The sequence below is a fragment of the Sus scrofa genome, chromosome 14, assembly GCF_000003025.6.
Source record: "Sus scrofa isolate TJ Tabasco breed Duroc chromosome 14, Sscrofa11.1, whole genome shotgun sequence".
Taxonomy (NCBI): domain Eukaryota; kingdom Metazoa; phylum Chordata; class Mammalia; order Artiodactyla; family Suidae; genus Sus; species Sus scrofa.
In genome coordinates, this window is record NC_010456.5 from 128729272 (window position 1) to 128750352 (window position 21081).

Consider the following 21081-nt stretch of genomic DNA (forward strand, 5'->3'; position numbering starts at 1 on the left):
TAAATGGAATTAAAGTCAGAAATATATCAATCTAAAGATGTCCACTTTATGTCAAATTTTCAAATAATCTATTCTAAATATGATGTGATCAATATTCGTCTATAAAATATTTATAAGTTTATATCATGATCAAATTAACAAGCCTCCAAAGGTACACTATACAAGCGAAATCCAACCAGCCAGAAAGTCCTGAAGAAGCAAAAATCAATACAATCAGTTCTTTACCTGCAGCTCCTTTGAGACTCTTTCTAAGTGATTAGTTATCTTTTTAATCAGATCACTATACATCTGTTCCGAGTGCTGCTGGCATACACATTTATACACACAACTGTAGGGAGATGGGGGGGGAGGGGGAGAGAGAAAAACCAAGTTAACGATGGAGGACTTAATTCAAGGTAAGGTTAAAGCATATTCTCCATAAACTGCCCCTGGTCAAATAATTCAGGCCTAAAAAAGTGACCAATCAAAACTCTAAAATAAAAAAACATCCTGCCCCAATCAGTATTCAGCCGGAAGAGACCTTATCACCAGATACAAATAATCTTTTTGAGTACTCTATTATATATTTTATCAGTACCAGATAATCCAAGAGTAGGTGATAATCTGAGAGTCTGACTCTGATAACTATAAACCAGTTTCTCTATCACTTTAATGGACGTAAAAATAAAAAGAGAGAAGGAGAATCAGCACAAGGTTTCTAACTCACAGAAACGTTTGCAATGTAACCTCTTTGAGCATCACTGGGTGCAGCAACCCAGTTGTCACTTCCTCCTTTTGTGACTGGACTGATCTCACATCCCACCCCAGTTCCTCACTAACTTGCTGCTTCCATTTACCAGGAGCTGGGAAACAAAATAACCAAAGACAGAAGAACTGTGTGTCACAAACACCAACAGTTTAAGTTAGTGTCTCCCTGTGAGACTAAAACTACGTATTTTTGGCTTTTTCACTGATCTCCATCATTTCTGCACTGTGTATAGCAGGGGTGGCAGGCTCTGGTGGAATTAACACTATCTTGATCTGAAAACCAACTTTGAAGCAAAATCAAACAAACCCCCACTCCACAAGTGTATAACATGTAAATAACTTACAGAGCCTCACATATGTATTTTATATTAAACGCATATATTACTGTCATAATTGAAGTTGCCATGAACCTCAAACCCAAGCAAATTAAATCTTGACTTACCTGTATATCTGTTCATAGGATATGGGGATATAGTCACCAGGACTCTGAGTTAAAAGCTGATCTATGGCACCATCCAATTTTGGCCAGTATGTGCTCTTATAATCTTCAATAGTTATAACATTCATTACTAAAAATAAAAAGTAAAATTAATATTACTATGTGCCACATGGAAAATACACACAAATCACAGCAATCATGCAGTCAAATTCCTTTCATTTACTCTTTTTTTTAAACAAGGGGCCGCACCTGCGGCATATGGAAGTTCCCAGGCCAGGGGTCGAGCCACAGCCACTGCAGAAGCAACACCGAGGAGTTAGGTTGTGAGCCACACGGGAAGTCCTCCTTTCATTTACTCTTGACTTCACACTAACACTCTATCATCTAAACACAACTCAATTATTATCCTAGTTTCGGTTTTAAAAAAACAGCCGGATCAGGGATTTTTAAGCAGCCAGTAATTATGATTTAAAAAGGAATTACTAGGCCTCTGTCCATCTTTAAAAATAAAAACAAAACAAGCGATTATCACTGGTTCCCTTTCCCGTGGCTTCTGTTCTCAGTGGAGCATCCTTAAGCACTGACCCTCGGTATATACTGTCAGTGATGTGACAAGATGGTCTGTTCATGAACCACAATGAAATTCTGGACCAACCAATCCCAGATTCCCAACCAATCTTTACAGAAACCCCTGGGGAAATCTACCTAAGGAAAGGACTATGGAAATTAAAATCCTAATGCTCCAGTAACAAAAGAAGGCGCTAGAAACCAGCAGAATTTATGGCACCATCGGTACCTCCCAGGCATGAGTACAGCTCTGATTCAGGCTCTCACTATCCTACACTTTAGAAAGCTCAACAAAAAAAACATCAATGACTGGAGCCTTACACTGAAGGCTCACCTCATTCCTAACGGTTAGCTCTCATTCCTTCACTATATGTTTAATAAAGCATTTATATCAGCTTGTCCAAACAACTGTGAAATCCAGGGGTAATGGCTGCTTCACAGCAATGACATGTTAATGTTAAAAAGAGCTACCAAAAAAAGCACCTAAGATACCCAGTGTCTTATGATTCACAACAGGATTTAACAACTACTAGGATCAGTCATTTTACTGGTTATTTGGCCAGAAACTGGGAAGCAGAAGGTTGACTTCCCCTCAGCCGTTAGAGCACACAGATAAGCACTGGCAGAGGTACCAGGTAAAGCAAAAAAGCCTTAAACTAACATCTATCCCATTATTCATTTCCAAATTTGAGTCATTCAGGTTCAAGATGCTTCTCATATCTGTGCCACCTCTACTGTGCTTGTTCAATACTGTCTTTAAATCGATTCACCTTTTTTTTGCTTAAATATATTTAAAGGACTCTTGAAGAGTGAACTATTGATTTACACAACATGGAATAATCTTAACGTATTCTGCTAAGTCAAAGAATCAGACCAAAAAGTTTACATATCATAAGACTGTCACGTATTTATAATAAAGGCAAGACCACAGGGAGTAAAGCAGATCCGCAGTTGCCAGGGACTGGAAGGTGGAAAGGGCTATCCACTCGGGGCAGCAGGAGGGAACGCTGAGGACAACCAACTGTTGTGTATGGAACCGTGCTAGCAGATACCCCACTCCATGCATGTGTCAAAACCAACAGAACTATTGACTAGAAAAAGTATCTTCACTGTATGGGAAAAAAAATCAACCAGGATATAGTGGTACAGATGGAATGCAAACTGTGACAAATGAACCTAATTTACAAACAAATCACATAACCTGCACTTTAAAAAGGGGGGGGGGAAGGACGTTTTGACCACATATAAGGCTAAAAACAGAAAGAACTGTACATGTGTGTGCACACAGACACACACACAAACGGCAGAAGGGGGCCAGATCCTGGAGGACCTCTTGGGTATCACAAAGACTTTGCCTTTCACTCTGAATGAGATGAGGACAGGTGGAGAGTTTGGGGCAGACAAGTGATGTAATCTGACTTAGTTTTCTAGGGATATTCCAGCCACTGTATTAAGAATAAACCAAGTTAGAAGGCTGTGAGATGATGGGAGGGTTGGACTAGGTGTTGGCTGTGAGGGCAAAGGAAAGGTTAGATTCTGAATACATAGGAAGGTAGAGCCAACATGGTTTGCTGACAGTCTGGATGTGAGGTGTGGGAGAAGAGTCAAGGATGACTCTCAAGGTCTAGCCTGAGCACCAAAGAATGGGGTTGCTGTTGATTAACACAAGGAGGATGTAGAGGATGCTTAGCATGCTTGGGAGTGTAGCTGCAACTGTTGGTACCGCCACCCATTTGCTCTGTCCACAGAGGCCGCTGTCAACACCTACCATTATTTGCCTCAGTGTTGTCTCTGGCTGCTCTGCCTGAAGGAGGAGAAGATTGAAAATTCTGGAGAATTAACATCCCCAGGAGCCACCATCAAGTAATGACCAATGAGAATGGGGTGTAAATACCCCGGCATCTCCCTTTACTCTTGAGGGTGCTGCACTGACTCCCAACGTCCCCACAGGGATTACACTCCAGTTGCAGTGGTGACTTCTTCACTGGCTTCCTTACCATCCCAATTTCACCTCTCCACCCTCCTGCAGGTGCTACCTAGAATCACCCCCTTGTGCTTAAAACTACTTGCTCTTAAAAAAAAAAAAAAAAGAATTGATCAAAAACTAAAAAGCAGTGTCATTTGCAATACAGAAATAAACACAGTGTTATTAAATTCTAGCGAGGTCCTACTGCCTTCAAAGGTTCTGCGTGAAGCTCGCTTTCTCTGTGAAAAAAGGAAATCAGCACATGTTGAGACGTGTTGCACACTAGCTCCAAAATGCCACCTTTCTGCTTTTAGAAGAATTAAGAAAAAAAAATTGAAAATAGCTTTCTCACTATATGATTCTAGGTTATTGAATCTCCCATCAGTGTTTATCACCTAAACCACATCATTCACCTGCTCTACACCAAAAGCTGGGAATTAAAGAAGTTATTCAGGAAGAAAACTTCAAGTTTGAAAGCCAAGAATGAACATGCCAATCCACAAGCTCCTGGACTCTTTGGTTCAACGACGTACACCCTGTGCTGCAGCTGGACTGGCTGAAGGTCTCACACTTCGGCTAATCACAACAAGAAAAGACCCTGTGATGGGAAGTCCTGTAGCTGTAAGAACAGAATGAAGTTCCACTATAGAAGGAGTGATTTCTGATGCCTCTCAGGTGTCTTTATGTGACATTAAAAAAAAAAAAAAAAAAAAAAAAAAGCCCTGCTTTTAAGTATTTTTGAAATGAGACTTTCAAACCAAAATGAAAACAGCAAGAGTCACAGTAGAAAATCTTAAATCCGGGGAGTTCCTACCGGAAACGAATCCGACTAGGAATGTGAGGTGGCAGGTTCAATCCCTGGCCTTGCTGAGTGAGTTAAGGATCTGCATTGCCATGAGCTGCGGTGTAGGTCACAGATGTGGCTCGGATCCTGCGTTGCTGTGGCTGTGGTGCAGGCCAGCAGCTACAGCTGATTCGACCCCCAAGCCTAGGAACCTCCACATGCCGCGGGTACAGCCCTAAAAAGCAAAAAAAAAGAAAGAAAATCTTAAATCCTATTTCCACATCTAAAAAGAAACTATATCTATTTCCCCACGTATTTTGCTTGAAAAACCAACCAACAGGAAACCAGTTCATTTACATGCTAGCTATTACGGAGTGAATGTTTATGTCCCCCCAAGACTTGTGTTGAAATCCGAACCCCTGAGGGATGGCATCAGGAGGCGGAGCCTTTGGGAGGGGATTAGGTCATGGGCTAGGAGCCCTCATGAACAGATCGTGTCTCCAGAGAGCTCCCTCACCTCCTCTGCCATGTGCGAAGACGGCCAGAGAGAAGATGGCCTTCTCTGGGCCAGGAAGCAGGCTCTCTCCCCAGACTCCGAATCTGCCAGCACCTTGACCTCGGACTTCCCCGCCTCCAAAACTGTGAGAAATAAATAAGCCACCCAGTCTAGAACAGTCTGGTGCAGCAGCTTGAACAGTAGCTAACGTAACTTTCTTCTCAGGAAACCACCTATCTTCACCACAGTCGCAAAGCAAAGGAAAGCAGAAAGGAAAACCAGATCTGCAGAGCTACAGGGAGTTGGAAGAATGAGCACTAGTTGGCATACATACACTCTAATCAAAGGTCATGAAGGCTTTCCATACCGATCTGCAGTCAACACCCAAAATGACAAAACTAGAAGACTTTATATTTCACTCTTTGCTAATCTCAACCTAATCTGTATTTAAAACAAAATTTGTAGCTGTTTGGTTTATTTAACATTTGACACATACAGCCTCAGAATGAGCGCATGTGCGTGTGTGCGTGTGTGTGATGTGTGTGTGTGTGTGTGTGTGTTAGTCTTGAATTTTAACACTAGATTTTCTTTTAGAGAAATGTAATCAAATGTTTTCAATTTTGCCCACAAAAAAGTCCAGACTAACCAAAAGAAATACAAAGCATGGAGCCTAAACAAAAATGAAACCATTAAATAAATAAACTTAAAAACCCACATGTTGGCCTCAAAACACCATGCCACAAGGCTTAAACCTAGAAACTCATACTTCGAAGATGATACTTAGAAGCCCGTACAGCCTCAGTGCTATTGAGAAAGTAGTTCAACTGATCTTTACTAAGGTAAAGTGAAATAAAATCTGAAACATACAGAATAGTTGGAATCTAAGGTTCAGGAAATAGCATCAGGTTGCTAATAAATGAGAAACTAGTAAAGATACATAATTCAAATCAGGCAGGAAGAAATATGTTCAACCCTCATACTTTGTTATCCAAGGAACTTATCAACACTTGACATATTCTGTATTTATTATCAATCTCCCTCAAACTAGACATAAGCCCCTTAGAGAAAGGATTCAGTGCTAGAGCCCCAACTGCAAACTAGCACGCAGCAGGTATTCAATAATGTATGTGAAGTAAATTAATTTAATCAAAGTCAAAATAAATGCTTAATAGAAAAACAACCTAAAGCACACAACTTATTAGTGTTCTGGAATAGAAAACTGAAGTATATTTGATTTCACACAGGGTAAGCAAACCAGGCAAATCCTACTGGATATACCTTTTGAATTTTCTTCTTGTTATTGTTTGTAAGGGGAGGACAGTCAGAAATTATAGCAGGTGTTATTAATTCATACTTGGTCTACTGCAAGGACTGATCATTACTTTCCATCAGTGGCTCTCAAAATGTGCTACCCAAAAGAGCAACAGCACCACCTGGAAACTTGTTAACTTGTAAATGCAAACTGTCAGGCCGAATCCAGACCTATGGAATCAGAAAAGCGGGGGAGGGTGACACAGAAATCCACCTGCGCCCTCTAGGTGATTCCTGCTGCTAGCTGGAGAACCTCGCCTCATGCTGCCGTTCAGCACAGGAGAGCCAGGTGTCACAGGTGCTCCTCTTCTCAACTGTTAGCACATGGTTGTTTGTTCAGAACAAGCTCAACTCAACCATCAAATAAAGATATCAATGTAGCAAAGAAAAATTTTTAAAGGGCAGCTAGGAATTGTTTTCATGTCCAAAGAGCATTAAAGTTCTACTCTTCCACGTCCCTTCTCCCGACCAAAAAAGCCACTTTCATTAAGAACTGGCTCCTTAAGAAGAATACAGTATTGGCAATTACGAAATAAGTGATTAAGCCAAATGTAACAGGCTACATTATGTCTCAAACATAATGACTTTTTAGATTAATTATAATTACAATTACAATTAGATAATCTGACAGATGGACTCAGAGAAAAAAGCTCTGGGCTTTCTTTTTAACTTGGGCTAGTGTATGTGATGATCTAAGAGAAAAATTATGACTTCTTGTTGCCACAGTGTGTCCATCTATCAGTGACAATCTAGTAAATCTGTGTGATCCAAAATATTACCACCTGGTAGAATATTCTTCTCCCTCCAGCACGAGAGGATGTCTGAAATCTTTCAAGTAATGGACAGAGAGAAGCAGACGGCCAGAATAAAGCCTGCAGAATGGGGAGAAGCCTTTGGGAATAAAGAAAGAGATTAGTCAGAGTGGAAGAGGAGAATCAGAATAAGGTAATGTCGCCTAATAAATAGGAGTTTGACTCTTTATTTTAAAAAAAAATTCCCTTATTTATTTCTCTCAAAAGGAAAATAACTTGATCCTGGCAAAGGAAATAATACTACTGAGCTGTTCACTTAAGAACTGCCCCAGAGGGGAAAACGTGGCAAAGGAAATTATCAAATCCTCAAATATTCTTTTCTACATTAGGAGGTAAAAAACAAAACCTATACCACCTATTCAGGTATGTTTTGATTCACCAGTAAAAGACGACAGCTAATGGTAAGGCTTAATGAGGCAAATGTTTCCCAAGTAAGCTAACACCTTTTAAAAGCTGCAGGCTCTACAGGGAGTTTCTAAGTTTTAGGTTCTAAACTGCACATGTCTGGGAAGTTTCTAAGTTTTAGGTTCTAAACTGCACATGTCTGGGAAGTTTCTAAGTTTTAGGATTTGTGGTTTGCGCAATTTAATTTAAACAGCATGGACAATATAAAATGTCTACTATGATCATTAAGAAGTCATTCTGGGAGTTCCCTGGTGGTCCAGGGGTTAAGGATTCAGTATTGTCAGTGCCGTGGCTTGGGTTCAGTCCCTGGTCTGGGAACTTCTGCATGCGCAGCCAAAAACACAAAACAAAAGTAATTCTTCGTAATGTTGTTACATCCACATAAACATTAAGTTACACTCATATAAACAAATGATTAGATAATATTTTGGTCTAGATAAGGCTTGACTGAACTATATGAAACTATATAACCTGCTTTGTTTGCCTTGCTTCAAATGATGCTTTCTTTCCCCAAAACAGTGTATAACTTGTATAGAAAACATATTCTTTATTTTACTGCTTAAAAATCCTTTCTCAATGAGAGGAAATATAATAAAATAGAAATTTCATCACTACCTTGAAAAAAAGGAAAGTAACTGCAGTGGTCTACAGACAAGACTGAAATCTACATTACTTTCGAATAGTTACTGCACAACCTTATTCTACAATTACAACATCACACTTGAGCCTGCGACACAGTTCCCCAAAGGAACATGTTAGGGAAGTACATATATGAAAAGGTCAAGTGCTATCAAAACATCCATTAATGGCTCCAACTCCAACTAATCCAAAATCTCACAATATTCACATAGAAAGTATCTGTTCAATTAAGATTACATAGGCCCAAACCATGCAAACTAACTGCAGGTCTGCTATAGTTTTTAAATTCTGTGATTTGCTGGAAGATGTAAAACAAGTCAAACCCTCCCTGGCACGAAGACCAGGAACATTAACTGCAAAGCAACAGCACAGTGTGGTGTGTTCTAAGGTGGAAACACCAACAGGTGAGCTCTCTTGCCCTGCAGGACCCTGAGAAATTCAGCAGCTGAGGACAGGATACTGCAAGAGAGGGTTAGTAGCAGAGAGTTGGTAGATGGTGTAGAAAGGGTGAAGACTGATTGCAACTCCAGAGACTAAACAGAAAAAAAAAAAAAAAAAAAAGAGAGAGAGAGACAGAGAAGAGAAGGGTCATTGGCACTGAAACTGAAAGATAAAGGTTTGGACTCTAAGACAGAGATACAGGGTGGGTGGGAAGGTGTGAAGCAGGGCTGGCAGATTTAAGAAAAAGTCAAAAGTCAAAACAAGAAATGCTCAAACATCTAACCTTGCTCCTTTAATTCTGGAATGCCATCGGCCTGGAGAAACGTCTTTACTTCCTGCCCCACCTACCCACCTCTAAGATTCTCCCAGAATGGAAGAACATTTCCTTAGAGAAACTGAACAGTCCCACAGAAAAGACTTCACATACCATTATTTGGCAGGTCCCCCAGAAAACAGCAGCTCTGCATCCAATTAGCCCAAAGTGAAGCCCAACACTTAAACTTGGCAAGATCCCTTGTAAACACAGAACTACCAATTAGTCTTTTTCACTTTCAAATATGAATAGACAGCTAAGGATCACCAAGATTTGCAAAGTCTCAGACAGGAGAGATCAAAACAAACAAAAATTGCTAAGATAAAGGCAAAGATAATTAATAAAAAAACTTTTTAAAAATCCTATAATTACAATGCCTGATGAAGATAAAAATTAAAGTTATGAAAAAGAACCAATCCAAGTGCTCTTAAGATGAAAAATATAGGAGTTCCCGTTGTGGCGCAGTGGTTAATGAATCCGACTAGGAACCATGAGGTTGCGGGTTCGGTCCCTGCCCTTGCTCAGTGGGTTAACGATCCGGCATTGCCATGAGCTGTGGTGTAGGTTGCAGACACGGCTCAGATCCTGCGTTGCTGTGGCTCTGGTGTAGGCCGGTGGCTACAGCTCCAATTAGACCCCTAGCCTGGGAATCTCCATATGCCGTGGGAGCGGCCCAAGAAATAGCAAAAAGACAAAAAAAAAAAAAAAAAAAAAAGAAAAATATAGCCTTTACTAAAAATCCTAAAGAGGAGTTCCCGTTGTGGCTCAGCAGCAACAAATCTGACTAGCATCCATGAGGACGCAGGTTCGATCCCTGGCCTTGCTCGGTGGGTTAAGGATCCGGCATTACTGTGAGCTGTGATGTAGGCTGGCAGCTAAGCTCCAATTCAACCCCTAGCCTGGGAACTTCCATAAGCCACCGGTGGGGCCCTAAAACAAACAAACAAAAAACACAAAAAACCTACAGAAAAAAAGAAATCAAGAAACTTTCCTAGAACACTAGGAGACACAGAATACAGAAAAAGATAGTTAATGGACTCAGAAGTTCAAAACAAGAAGTTCATATTTGACTATCAATAATTCCAGAGAAAAGGGAAAATACGAAAAATATAAAGGAAGAAAAACATTGATTCATTAATCTAAGAAAACATACCAATAACTTCTCAATGGAAAAAAAGGCCACATGTAAAATAACAAGAATTAAAACGGTACGTGAATTCTTCATTATAACACTGCAAGCTTAAAGTCAATGAAGCAACACTTTGAAAATTATTTAGGTAAGAATTCTCTACCCAAACTGTCAATCAAGTGTAAAAGCAGCATTTTTACAGATGCAAGACCTGAAACTATTATCCACGCACATTTTCTCAAGAGGCTGCTAGAAGGTATGTTTTACACACACACACACACACACACACACACACACACACACACGGGAATACACCCAAAAAAAGGAAGACATGAAGTGAAGTGGCCAAGATGGTGGAGTGGGAAAACCCTGAACTCACGCTTCCTCCCGTGGACACACCAAAATTACACCTATCTATAAGAACAGCCTAAAAAGTAGCAGAAAAGATATCCCACAACTACATACACAAAGGAGGAACCACAAGGAGATGAGCAGCAGGGGTGGAGATGTGGTATAGTCAGGACCCACACCCCCTGGTCAGCAACCCACAAATGGGAAGAATATTGAAATCACAAGGTTTCTCCACAAGGTTCTGAGCCCCACATCACGCTCCCCAGCCCAGGGCTCCTGCACCAGGAAGATGAGCCCCTAGAACATCTGGCTTTGAAAACCAGTGGGGCTTAAGTTCAGCAGAGCCGCTGGAGGGCTACAGGAAACAGAGACTCTGCTTTTAAAGGGCACTCGCCCAATCTCACAGATGCCAAATCTCAGCACTGAAGCAGACCGAAAGGGGCCTGGGTGAGACCCACTTGCTGATCTTGGAGAATCTCCTGGAGAGGCAGCAAGAAACGGCAACTCCCCCTGAGGATAGAGATGCTGACAGTAGCCGTTTGGGGGAGCTTGTTCTACCGAGATAAGGCAGCCGGCAAGTGCCGTTTTGGGATCCTTCCCTTCATTAATTAGCACTGGAGGCTTACCCACCCACCAGCAGGCCAGCATCCCCACACCCAGGCCAGGGAGACAGCCACAGGAAGCCTAGCCTGTCTTCCAGGACGAATACTAGTCAGGTTTGTTACCACTGAGCCACAACGGGAACTCCCAAAAGGTGATTTTAACATATTTTTTGAATCATTAACTTAGAAACAGAATAATCTTGCTGAGTTCAATTAAAAATATACTCTATAAAGTTTATGTTCATGTGGAGAAGCTTTGGGTGCACAAGGTTCATAATTCTCCAGAGACTGTGGCACTGCAACATCAGTCAAGGCAAGATCCCTCCCACCCCTCCTTCCTCCCATCCATTCACTGCTTTTTATCCTCAGACTCCAGTCTCACCTGCCCGCATCCCCACAGGGAATCGTTCTAGTCTAACATATCTGCAGTGTAAACAGATGTGACATATGCTACATCTGCGCAGAAGCTTTAAAAGCCATTTGCGTGTTGCTGTCCACTCTCTCCTCCTTGCCTCTTCCAAGAGTGACAGGACCCAGAAAGACACTGCTCTTCCAAGTGAGATGACATGTGAAGAGCCACAGCCAACTGCCAACGCTAACATAATATGAGCAAGAAAAAAGCCTCTGGTGTTCCATAAGCTCCTGAAATTTGGTAGTTATTATCACAGAGAGCTGACTAACGCACTTCCCAAATTACATTCTATCAATGAGATACATGTGAATGAGACTTGGCACATCAAAGTCAGGCAAAGGACAGACCACTGCTGCTGATGGTTCTGGAAAGTAAGGTTAGATATGTCAGAGTTTGTGAGCACCAACTCCAAGTGCCAGTGTCTAGTCACCAACTTCAAAGATGAGGGAGGCAGCTGTGATGGTAGCAGCAGCAGCAACAGCCTGCCTTCTGGAATCAGTTTGAATGGAGCAAACTCACTGACTTCTATGCCCTTAATCTTTCCAACAATTTCTAAAGGATTCAATTTCTGCTATCATTTCCTGTTGCTTTAGAGACCTAGATGTTTCCTTGCACTGAACTGTAACGATCAAGTATTTGGTACTGGAGTAGTTACAGGACACAGACTATTTTTTTTCTTTCTTTCTTTTTATAGCTACACCCATGGCATATGGAAGTTCCCAGGCCAAGGGCAGAAACAGAGCTGCAGCTGAGGCCTACGCCACAGCCACAGCAACACCAGATTGAGCTGCACCTGTGACCTATGCCACAGCTTGCAGCAATGCTGGATCCTTAACCCACTGAGCAAGGCCAGGGATCAAAATCACATCCTCAGAGATAATGCCGGGTCCTTAAACTGCTGAGCCACAATGGGACCCCCAGGACACAGACTCTTAAAAGGTAGGAAGCTGGCTATGGTTTTCCAATCTAGCTGATTTAAAGCCAGTGATGACATTGCCACCATTAGATAACATAATACGAATAGTACATGGCATGTAGCAGCAAAGAATTACTTATCTCCTATAGATACCGGAAATAAAGTTCCTCTTGAAGAAAACAACATGGCACACTGCTATGGCCATTATGATGGAAACGAGAAAGACAAGGATTGCGGAGTGGGCTGATTCTAATGACAGGTGGAAAGCTTTAAGAAAATAACTAGCTCATGGAGTTCCCATCGTGGCGCAGAGGAAACAAATCTGACCAGGAACCATGAGGATGCAGGTTCAATCCCTGGCCTTGCTCAGTGGGTTAAGGATCCGGCATTGCAGGTTGCAGATGTGGCTTGGATCCTGAGTTGCTGTGGCTGTGGTGTAGGCCAGCAGCTGTAGCTCCGATTTGACCCCTAGCCTGGGAACCTCCATATGCTGCAGGTGTGGCCCTAAAAAGACAAAAGACAAAAAAAAAAAAAAAAAAAAGAATTAGCTTAGTAAACAGAACCAAAGAGCATCCATGACTGCATAAAAGAACCTCCTAATTCTTAGAGGTAAAAATCAGAAACAGACTGCTCCCTGTATTTTACAGAATTAGTATATAAATAATTCAAAGCCTAGACAGACCTCTTAAGTTACAGGGCACTGATTGTAAAACAGTAAGACCCTGAGACCTGAAATGGGGTCAGTTTGATAGAATTTGATCAATCTGAGAACCGTGACCTCACAAAACTCACTGAGCCTTCCCAATACAAAGCTAATCTTTAACCTTCACCCTTCCTCCCCAAGATGAAGCTACTCATCTTTACTTGACTGAAGCCCGTGCCATAAAATTACCTGGAACCTTGCAAGGGAAGACATGCAGCTTTCACCGCCTCTAAACCCCCAACTAAATCAAATTTCCCCAAGGAATAAGCACCAAATCTAAACAGACAGGAGCCAGCTTATATTCCAAAGGGATGACTTCCCACCTCACTTTACTGCACTTTATTTGTGCAGATATTGGGCTTTTTATAAACTGAAGTTTTACTGCAACTCTGAGTCAAACAAGTCTATCGGCACCATTTTTCCAACAGCATTTGCTCACTTCCCACCTCTCACATTTCGGTACTTCTCAAAATATTTCAAACCCTCCACCAACAAAAAGATTATGGCTTGCTAAAGGCTCAGATATTTAGCAGTTTTTGGCAATAAAGTTTTTTTTTTTTTTTTTTTGTCTTTTTGCTATTTCTTTGGGCCGCTCCCACGGCATATGGAGGTTCCCAGGCTAGGGGTCGAATCGGAGCTGTAGCCACTGGCCTACGCCAGAGCCACAGCAACGCAGGATCCGAGCTGCGTCTGCAACCCACACCACAGCTCACGGCAACGCCGGATTGTCAACCCACCGAGCAAGGGCAGGGACCGAACCCGCAACCTCATGGTTCCCAGTCGGATTCGTCAACCACTGCGCCACGACGGGAACTCCCCAATAAAGTATTTTTTAACTAAGGTATGTTCATTGTTTGTTTGTTTGTTTTTCAGGCATAATGCTACTACACATTTATCAGACTACACTACAGTATAAACATAACTGTTTTCTTTTTTTTGTTTTGTTTTTCAGGGCTGCACTTGCAGCATATGGAAGTTCCTAGGCTAGGGGTTGAATCGGAGCTGCACTGACAGCCTACACCACAGCCACAGCAACGCCAGATCCAAGCTGCGTCTGAGACCTACACCACAGCTCACACCACTAACAAGGCCAAGGCTCGAACCTGCATCCTCATGGATACTCGTCGGGTTCATAACCCACTGAGCCACGACAGAAACTCCCTAAATATAACTTTTACATGCACTGGGAAACAAAAAATTTGTGTGATTCACTTTACTGCAATAGTCATTTATTGCAGTAGTCTAGAGCTGAATCCATAATGTCTCTGAGTTGTGCTTATGTGCACTTTTGGAAGACTAAGAAGTCCAAAGACTGACACATAACTTTACATAAGACTTAAGCTATCAAAAGGAATACACTTACTGAAGATTCTTTATTCATTGTACTATCTCAAGAAGCCAACAATTAATTATCTCAGTTAATCTGCAACCTGAACTCAATGACAGCCTATGTTAGAAACAGAACTCTTGCTGATTAAGACAGATTAACAACAGATTACACACCAAAGACAACACAGCAAAAGAAACTATCTGAACTAAAGCTGGGGGCAGGGGGGAGGGGGGAGGGTTGCCAAAAAACTGAAAAAGACAATGAACAGAGCCTCATGACTTAGTATACAATAACGAGTGGCCCTAACATATGTGTAACTGAAGGGCATGGGACAGTAATTCTGAAAGTATATATAATAAACGATAATGGTCCAAATTTAACAAATTCTAGAACCCAAAAATCCAAGAAACCCAAAGAACACTAAAAAGAATAAACACAAAGAAAACCCTACCCTCCCGAAAAACATCACAATCAAATTAAATTTGATTTAGTGAAAGATAAAGTAAAAAGCAGCCACAAAAAAGGACACATTACATCAAGACACACAAAAATAAGACTATTCAGGCATTTATTATAGTAAATAAAGAGAATTAATGTACACCAGAAGACAATGCAAAGACATCTTTAAAGTGAAGAAAGGAGTTCCCATCATGGCTCAGTGGTTAACGAATCTGACTAGGAACCATGAGGTTGCGGGTTCGATCCCTGGCCTTGCTCAGTGGGTTAAGGATCTGGCATTGCCGTGAGCTGTGGTGTGGGTTGCAGACGTGGCTCAGATCCCAAGTTGCTGTGGCTCTGGTGTAGGCCGGTGGCTACAGCTCTGATTTGACCCCTAGCCTGGGAACCTCCATATGCCTTGAAAGCGGCCCTAGAAAAGGCAAAAAGACAAAATAAATAAATAAATAAAGTGCTGGGGGGGAAAAAAAAAAAACAAGAAAAAACAAGACTGTCAATCTAGAACTCTTCCTCCAGCAAAAATATCCTTAGAAAATGAACGTAAAGTATTTTTGCAGACAAACAAAATCTGAATAAATTCAAAGCCAAATCACTTAGCAAATATCTTCTCTAATTCTTTCACCTGTCTTTGGGCTGAATGAAAATCTTTGCTTTTTATATAAACAAAGTCATTACTTTTTCACCTTTATAAGCTTTAGGAGCTTTGAGAAGTCCTTCCCTGTCCCTGGAGAAAGGGCTTCTTCAACACAGCCTTCCATTAATTTCAAAACTTGTCCTGGAGTTCCCATCATGGCTCAGTGGTTAACGAATCCGACTAGGAACCATGAGGTTGCGGGTTCAGTCCCTGGCCTTGCTCAGTGGGTTAAGGATCCGGCATTGCCATGAGCTGTGGTGTGGGTGGCAGACTCAGCTTGGATCCTGTGTTGCTGTGGCTCTGGTGCAGGCCGGTGGCTACAGCTCCGATTTGACCCCTAGCCTGGGAACCTCCATATGCCGAGGGAGCGGCCCAGGAAAAGGCAAAACGACAGAAAAAAAAAAACCTTGTCCTTTCACATTTAGACCTTTAATGATCCACATTTCATCCTATCTGTGGTGTTACGTTTGTTTTCTTCTCCATACACTGAGCCATTCTTCCTAGCAATATGACTCCTTTCGGGGGGGGGGGTGTCTTTTAGGGCTACACCTGTGGCATATGGAGGTTCCCAGGCTAGGGGTCAAACCAGAGCTGTAGCCACTGGCCTACACCACAGCCACAGCCACAGCAACACAGGATCCAAGCCACCTCCATGACCTACACCACAGCTCACAGCAATGCCGGATCCTTAACCCACTGAGTGAGGCCAGGGATCAAATCCGAATCCTCATGGATACTAGTCGGGTTCATTAACCACTGAGACATGACGGGAACTCCTCTCTGGTGATTTATGATGCCCCCAGAATCTTAAGTCCTGAACATATACAGGCCAGTTTGTTCCCTTAGTCTATTTTTATGTTCTTGCACTTATACTAGTATTACTATAGTCTTGAAATAGTATCTTAACTCCTGATAAGGAAAGCCCCCATCCGAAGCAAATCTTCAGGACTGATTTAGCTAGCTATTCAGACCTTATCCCACCTGCCATATAAATTTTAGATCTAGATTACTGCTTGTCAGACAAACCACATGGAATTTTGATGGCAGTTTAATCAAATGTGTAGATTAAAATGGAGAAAACTAACATTCTTATGACAATAAACAATCTTATCCCAGGGGCATGGAAAGTTTTCCCACTTTTTCACATCCCTTTCTAGCTTGTTTTTGAAGTTTTCTCCTTAAAGATCTGAAGTATTTGAAAGTTAATTCCTAGAGACTATAATGTTGCTATTATCATACACAGTACTTACTTTTGATTACCTTTACTAGTTGATTATTGCTAGTGTAGTAAATGCTACTAATTCAAGTTGATCTTAAATCCAACTCTGCCAAACTCTTACTAGTTCTAACAGTTTCTCTTGTTTCTAATGGTTCACCTAGGTAAGTGATGTTACCTGAAAATCATCAGTTTTATTACTTCCCTTCCTGTCCTTTATTTTTCCCTTCTAAAGTGTTAGGACTTTCTTACCATGTTAAACAGTAACAGAGGTGGAGGGCATCCTTATCTTGCTACTGATCTTAAAGTAAATGTACCTCAAGCTTCTCTATTAGGTACTTCTTATTTGCTGGAGGTTTTTGGTAACGACCATTTTCCAGTTATCTTGTATTCTAAGCTTGTGGAGAGTTTTTATCATACATGGGTGCTAGCTTCTATCAAATGATTTTATGGTTTCAAAATAATGATTTTTCTCCTTTAATCTATTAAGGAGGTAAATTACATTAACAGATAAATAAATGTTGAACCATATTTACTTAGGATTTGTAAAACAAACCCTACAGATCATGATTCTTTTAACACACTGTGGGATTTGATGAGCTAGTATTTTGTGTAGGATTTTCCTATTTATGCCAATAACTGAACAGATGTATAATTTCTTCCTATGGACCTGACCTAGTTTGGGATTCAAGAAGATTTCACTAACTTCATAAAATGAGCTTGGCGCCTCTCTCTCTTTTCTATTTCCCAGAACAACTTGTAAAAAGGAATTGTTGTTTAAAAGTTCAGTGCAATTCACTTGTAAGATTACCTCTATCCAGAGTTTTTGAGAGAGGAGGTTTTACCATTTCAGTTTATTAAATATTTATTAGTCAGCTGAAGCTATCTATTTCTTCTGATACCAACTTTCTTGGTTTGTAGTTTTCTAAGAATTTATACATTTCCCCTAAGGCTTTCAAATTTATAAACCTATAGCAACTCCTAAAATCCTTTTTTAAACGTATCATGTTTGTAGTAATTTCCCATTTATCACTTATTTCATATGCATCTTTTTTTTTAAATCAGAGGTCTGTTTAGCTTATTAATCTTCAAAAAAAACCCCAATATTTTGGTTTGGCAAATCTTTGTTCCTAATTTTACTAATTTCTGCTCTTAGCTTTATGATGTTTTCTAGAACTATTCAAAAGAACTTTGTTGAAGCACTAAAGCAAGCTTCCTCCAGCATTTAGATAAGCTGTCCTGCCACTCTATCCCTGGTCTGGTTTCACCACTGAGCCTTCAACAGACAAACTATGATACAATCATTACTCTCGTGTGCGCACAATATGGGGGAAAAATAACCACAGACAAATCTTACCAATCATACCTACATGAGTGTTTTTGTCTAAAGCAGTATCTCAAAGGCAAATAAAATTAAGTGCTTGTTCAAAAAAAAAAAAAATATGTAAGGCTCTGACTGTGTATCGGCAGCAAGGCAGATACTTTCTCTGCACAGCTAATTGGACAATTAGTGGTTCAGCTTGATAAAATTAGTAACTAGAAATGAAATCTCCAGTTGCTTTACCAGATGTCATTCAAAACTTGCATTATTAATAGGAGAGAAAAATCTGGCTGTGACGATCTATTTTCACAACCACTACCCTCCAAAAAACCCCACTTAAAAAGCAAAAGCACTCTTTTTTCTAGCTGTGGAAGCATACAACAACTGTGAAGACAGTTTCAGTTACAAAACAGAGTTTGGTCCTAAATCTTTCTGCCTGCAACTGAGAGTTAAGGCAGATCACTAACATAAAGTTCAACATTCAACATAACCTTGGACTTGGTCACACACCGAATGGCTTATTCTTACCAGTGTAGGCTTTGAAAAAGTAATTTTATACATTATTAACTTCAAAACTGATGTCGCAGCTCCCGCTGCACTGGTGTTACTCAAGAAGCAACTCCTACATTTCCCTAGCAGGATGCAGAAGGCGTACACTGGAGGAAGAACGAAGTGTAGAACAGGTCAACTTTCTAATTTCTGACTTGTTTAACGCAGACTGGCTAAAAGCACAGGAACACAAGTCACCAGGTTTCTTTTTCCTCTGGCTGCAAAAAACGAATGAAGGCCTCTCCCTAACGAAATTAAGGCAGCCTTATTTTCCTTTCTTGTTTGAAAGTGAAACTTAAGGGAGAATGGAGAAGAAAAGAGCTTCCTAACGTTGAGAGATAGCCAGTTGTGATACGATCGCGTTTGTAGGAGAACTTGGGGCAGTGTGCACAATCAGACTGCTCCTCTAAGCCAGGTAATACAAGAAGCCAGGGCCGCTTCAGAGCTGGCCGCAGACACCAAGCGAATGGGGGAGGGAGTCGGGGAGGGGAGGAGAGACCCAGGCCAGAAACAAAGGAAGCGGGGCTGGCCGAGGGGGTGGGTTCGACGTCCGAGCGGGGAGGAGAAAAGCTAAGGCTGCTGGCGAAAGGCTGGACTCACAGAACTTGGAGGTGGAGGTGTTGATGTTGATGGTGGAGCTGGGGGTGGGGGCGGGGGCCGCCTTAGCCACGGCGGCGGCCGCGTCGCAGCTCTTCAACATCATGATCACCCCATTGGCCTCCGGCGGTGGCGGAGGCCCCATCGGGAGCCCCTCCTTGGGGCCTTTCCTGTCCACGGAGACCGCAGGCATCGTCAGCAGCTGACCCGCCGGAGGCTCTCGGGCAGGAGCTGGGATCGAAGAGGGGGGCGGCGGGGGTGGCGGGGGCTGCCGGAAGCCGTCCACGGCGGCCTCCCAGTTGTTGTGGTTCTGGTCGTCCATCATCGCCTCGTAGCTGCCCCCCTCCTCCTCTTCCATGCTTTCCTCCATCCTGCAGGCCCCCAGCACCCGCCTGCCTCACAGGCACCTGCCGCCTGTCTCAACCCCGGCCGGGGGAGGGGGGGGCACCGCAGCCTCCTCGAGCTCACATCGCCGAGGGCCGGAACGGGCACGGCAGGGAGGGCAGCAGTGCACCGGGGCTCTCCGTCTCCACCGGGCCGACTCTTACAGACAGCGCTGACCGCGGTGGTCGGTCGCTCCCGGGCTCAGTCTGGGGAGAGGCAGCCGTAAAGCGGCAGCGCCCCTCACGACATTTTACAGCAGCTTCCAACAGGCAGTTGGAAAGGGCAGCTGGGGGAGCGGCCCAGGAGGGCACGTGGCGCGAGGAACCAACCGCGAGAAAGCTAAGCAAAAAGGGGCGGGCGCTGTGCGTCACCTCCAAGCAGTAGAGCCTCTGCTGGCCACGCGCAGAGAGTGACTGGGAGACCAGTCAGGAGGAGGATTCGCCGCCCCCGCCCCCGGCCTACCCTCACGTGATAGAGGAGTTTGGCTGCGCACGCGCGTTCTCAGTTTGGTTACCTGGACGACGGGGGGTCCAACTGGCTGCTGAAGATGCGCCCAGAGACTCCCCGCTGGTTCGTGTAACCCAGGCTCAGCGTCTTGGTGGTGTTTTTCTTTGGCTCTCCCGAAATGCCGAGCCTTCGCACCGCAAAGGGCCTCGCAGCCCGGCCTTTGCCTGACTACGGAACTCGCAGGCCATTAGAGACTCGGGGTCTCGCGCTATAAAACGGATGGGTCTGGCCTGGGCGGCCTTTGCTCCCAGGCCTCAGCCCAAGTGATCCAAACCCTCAAAATCAAGAGTGACAACCGAAACAGCAGGGTGGCTTAAAAAAATTAATGCGTTTGAGCTATTAGTGGATTTTTTTAAGTTCCTTAACTCTGCGTACCTGAGGCCAAAAAATTTACCAAAAATGCCACTCTCCGTATGCTGGTCACAAATCTCACTATGAATTTGAGGTTATGTTATGAGAGTCTTGAAGGACAGATAAAGACTATGTAACTATTGTAATTTCTTTGATTTCTCTGAATTCTCAAATTATAGCAATAGCTGTATATTATGTGACAATATAGGTCGTAATTGTTTATTGTGAAAATCATTCTCATTGCTGGTGATAAGGTGGCCTAGAAAAACCCTTTATTACATTTAAGCATGTCTTTTATTTCCACAGATGTGAAGAATTACTTCAGAATTACTTCAGAAATTGTCTGTGATAGACTTCAGTGTCCCCATTTGATTCAGCTTCTCTACACATATTTTCCCCATATATTCTGTAAAATACTTAATGAAACATTTATAGCAATCGCTTATGATTTAACTTCAGACAATACGCCCTCATAATATTTAATGACAAAATTTTGGAATCAGCACACTTTTTTTAATTATCCAGGCTTGGAACTATACTAATTCTCTGGCCTTGGGACATTTGGTGAATATGAAAAGAAAAAAAATTTTTTTCAAGTAAAAAACTATTGAATGAAATGCTAAGGAGACAAATATGTAACCTGAGAATTCTATGCCCAGCAAGAAAAGGAAGCAGAATGACCAATTATAGTCTTTTTCAGATG

At 42.3% G+C, this 21081-nt stretch overlaps 1 protein-coding gene across 1 annotated transcript in view; it reads right to left on the reverse strand.

The window, feature by feature from the left end:
• CACUL1 (CDK2 associated cullin domain 1) overlaps positions 1-19834 on the reverse strand; it is a 67201-nt gene extending 47367 nt beyond the window's left edge. The window contains exons 1-3 of the mRNA XM_003483565.4: positions 19140-19834; positions 1190-1316; positions 226-328 (exon numbers count right to left, since the gene is read on the reverse strand). Coding sequence (XP_003483613.3) covers positions 226-328; positions 1190-1316; positions 19140-19506 — 597 coding nt within the window. The 5' untranslated portion in view covers positions 19507-19834. The remainder of the gene's footprint in view (positions 1-225; positions 329-1189; positions 1317-19139) is intronic.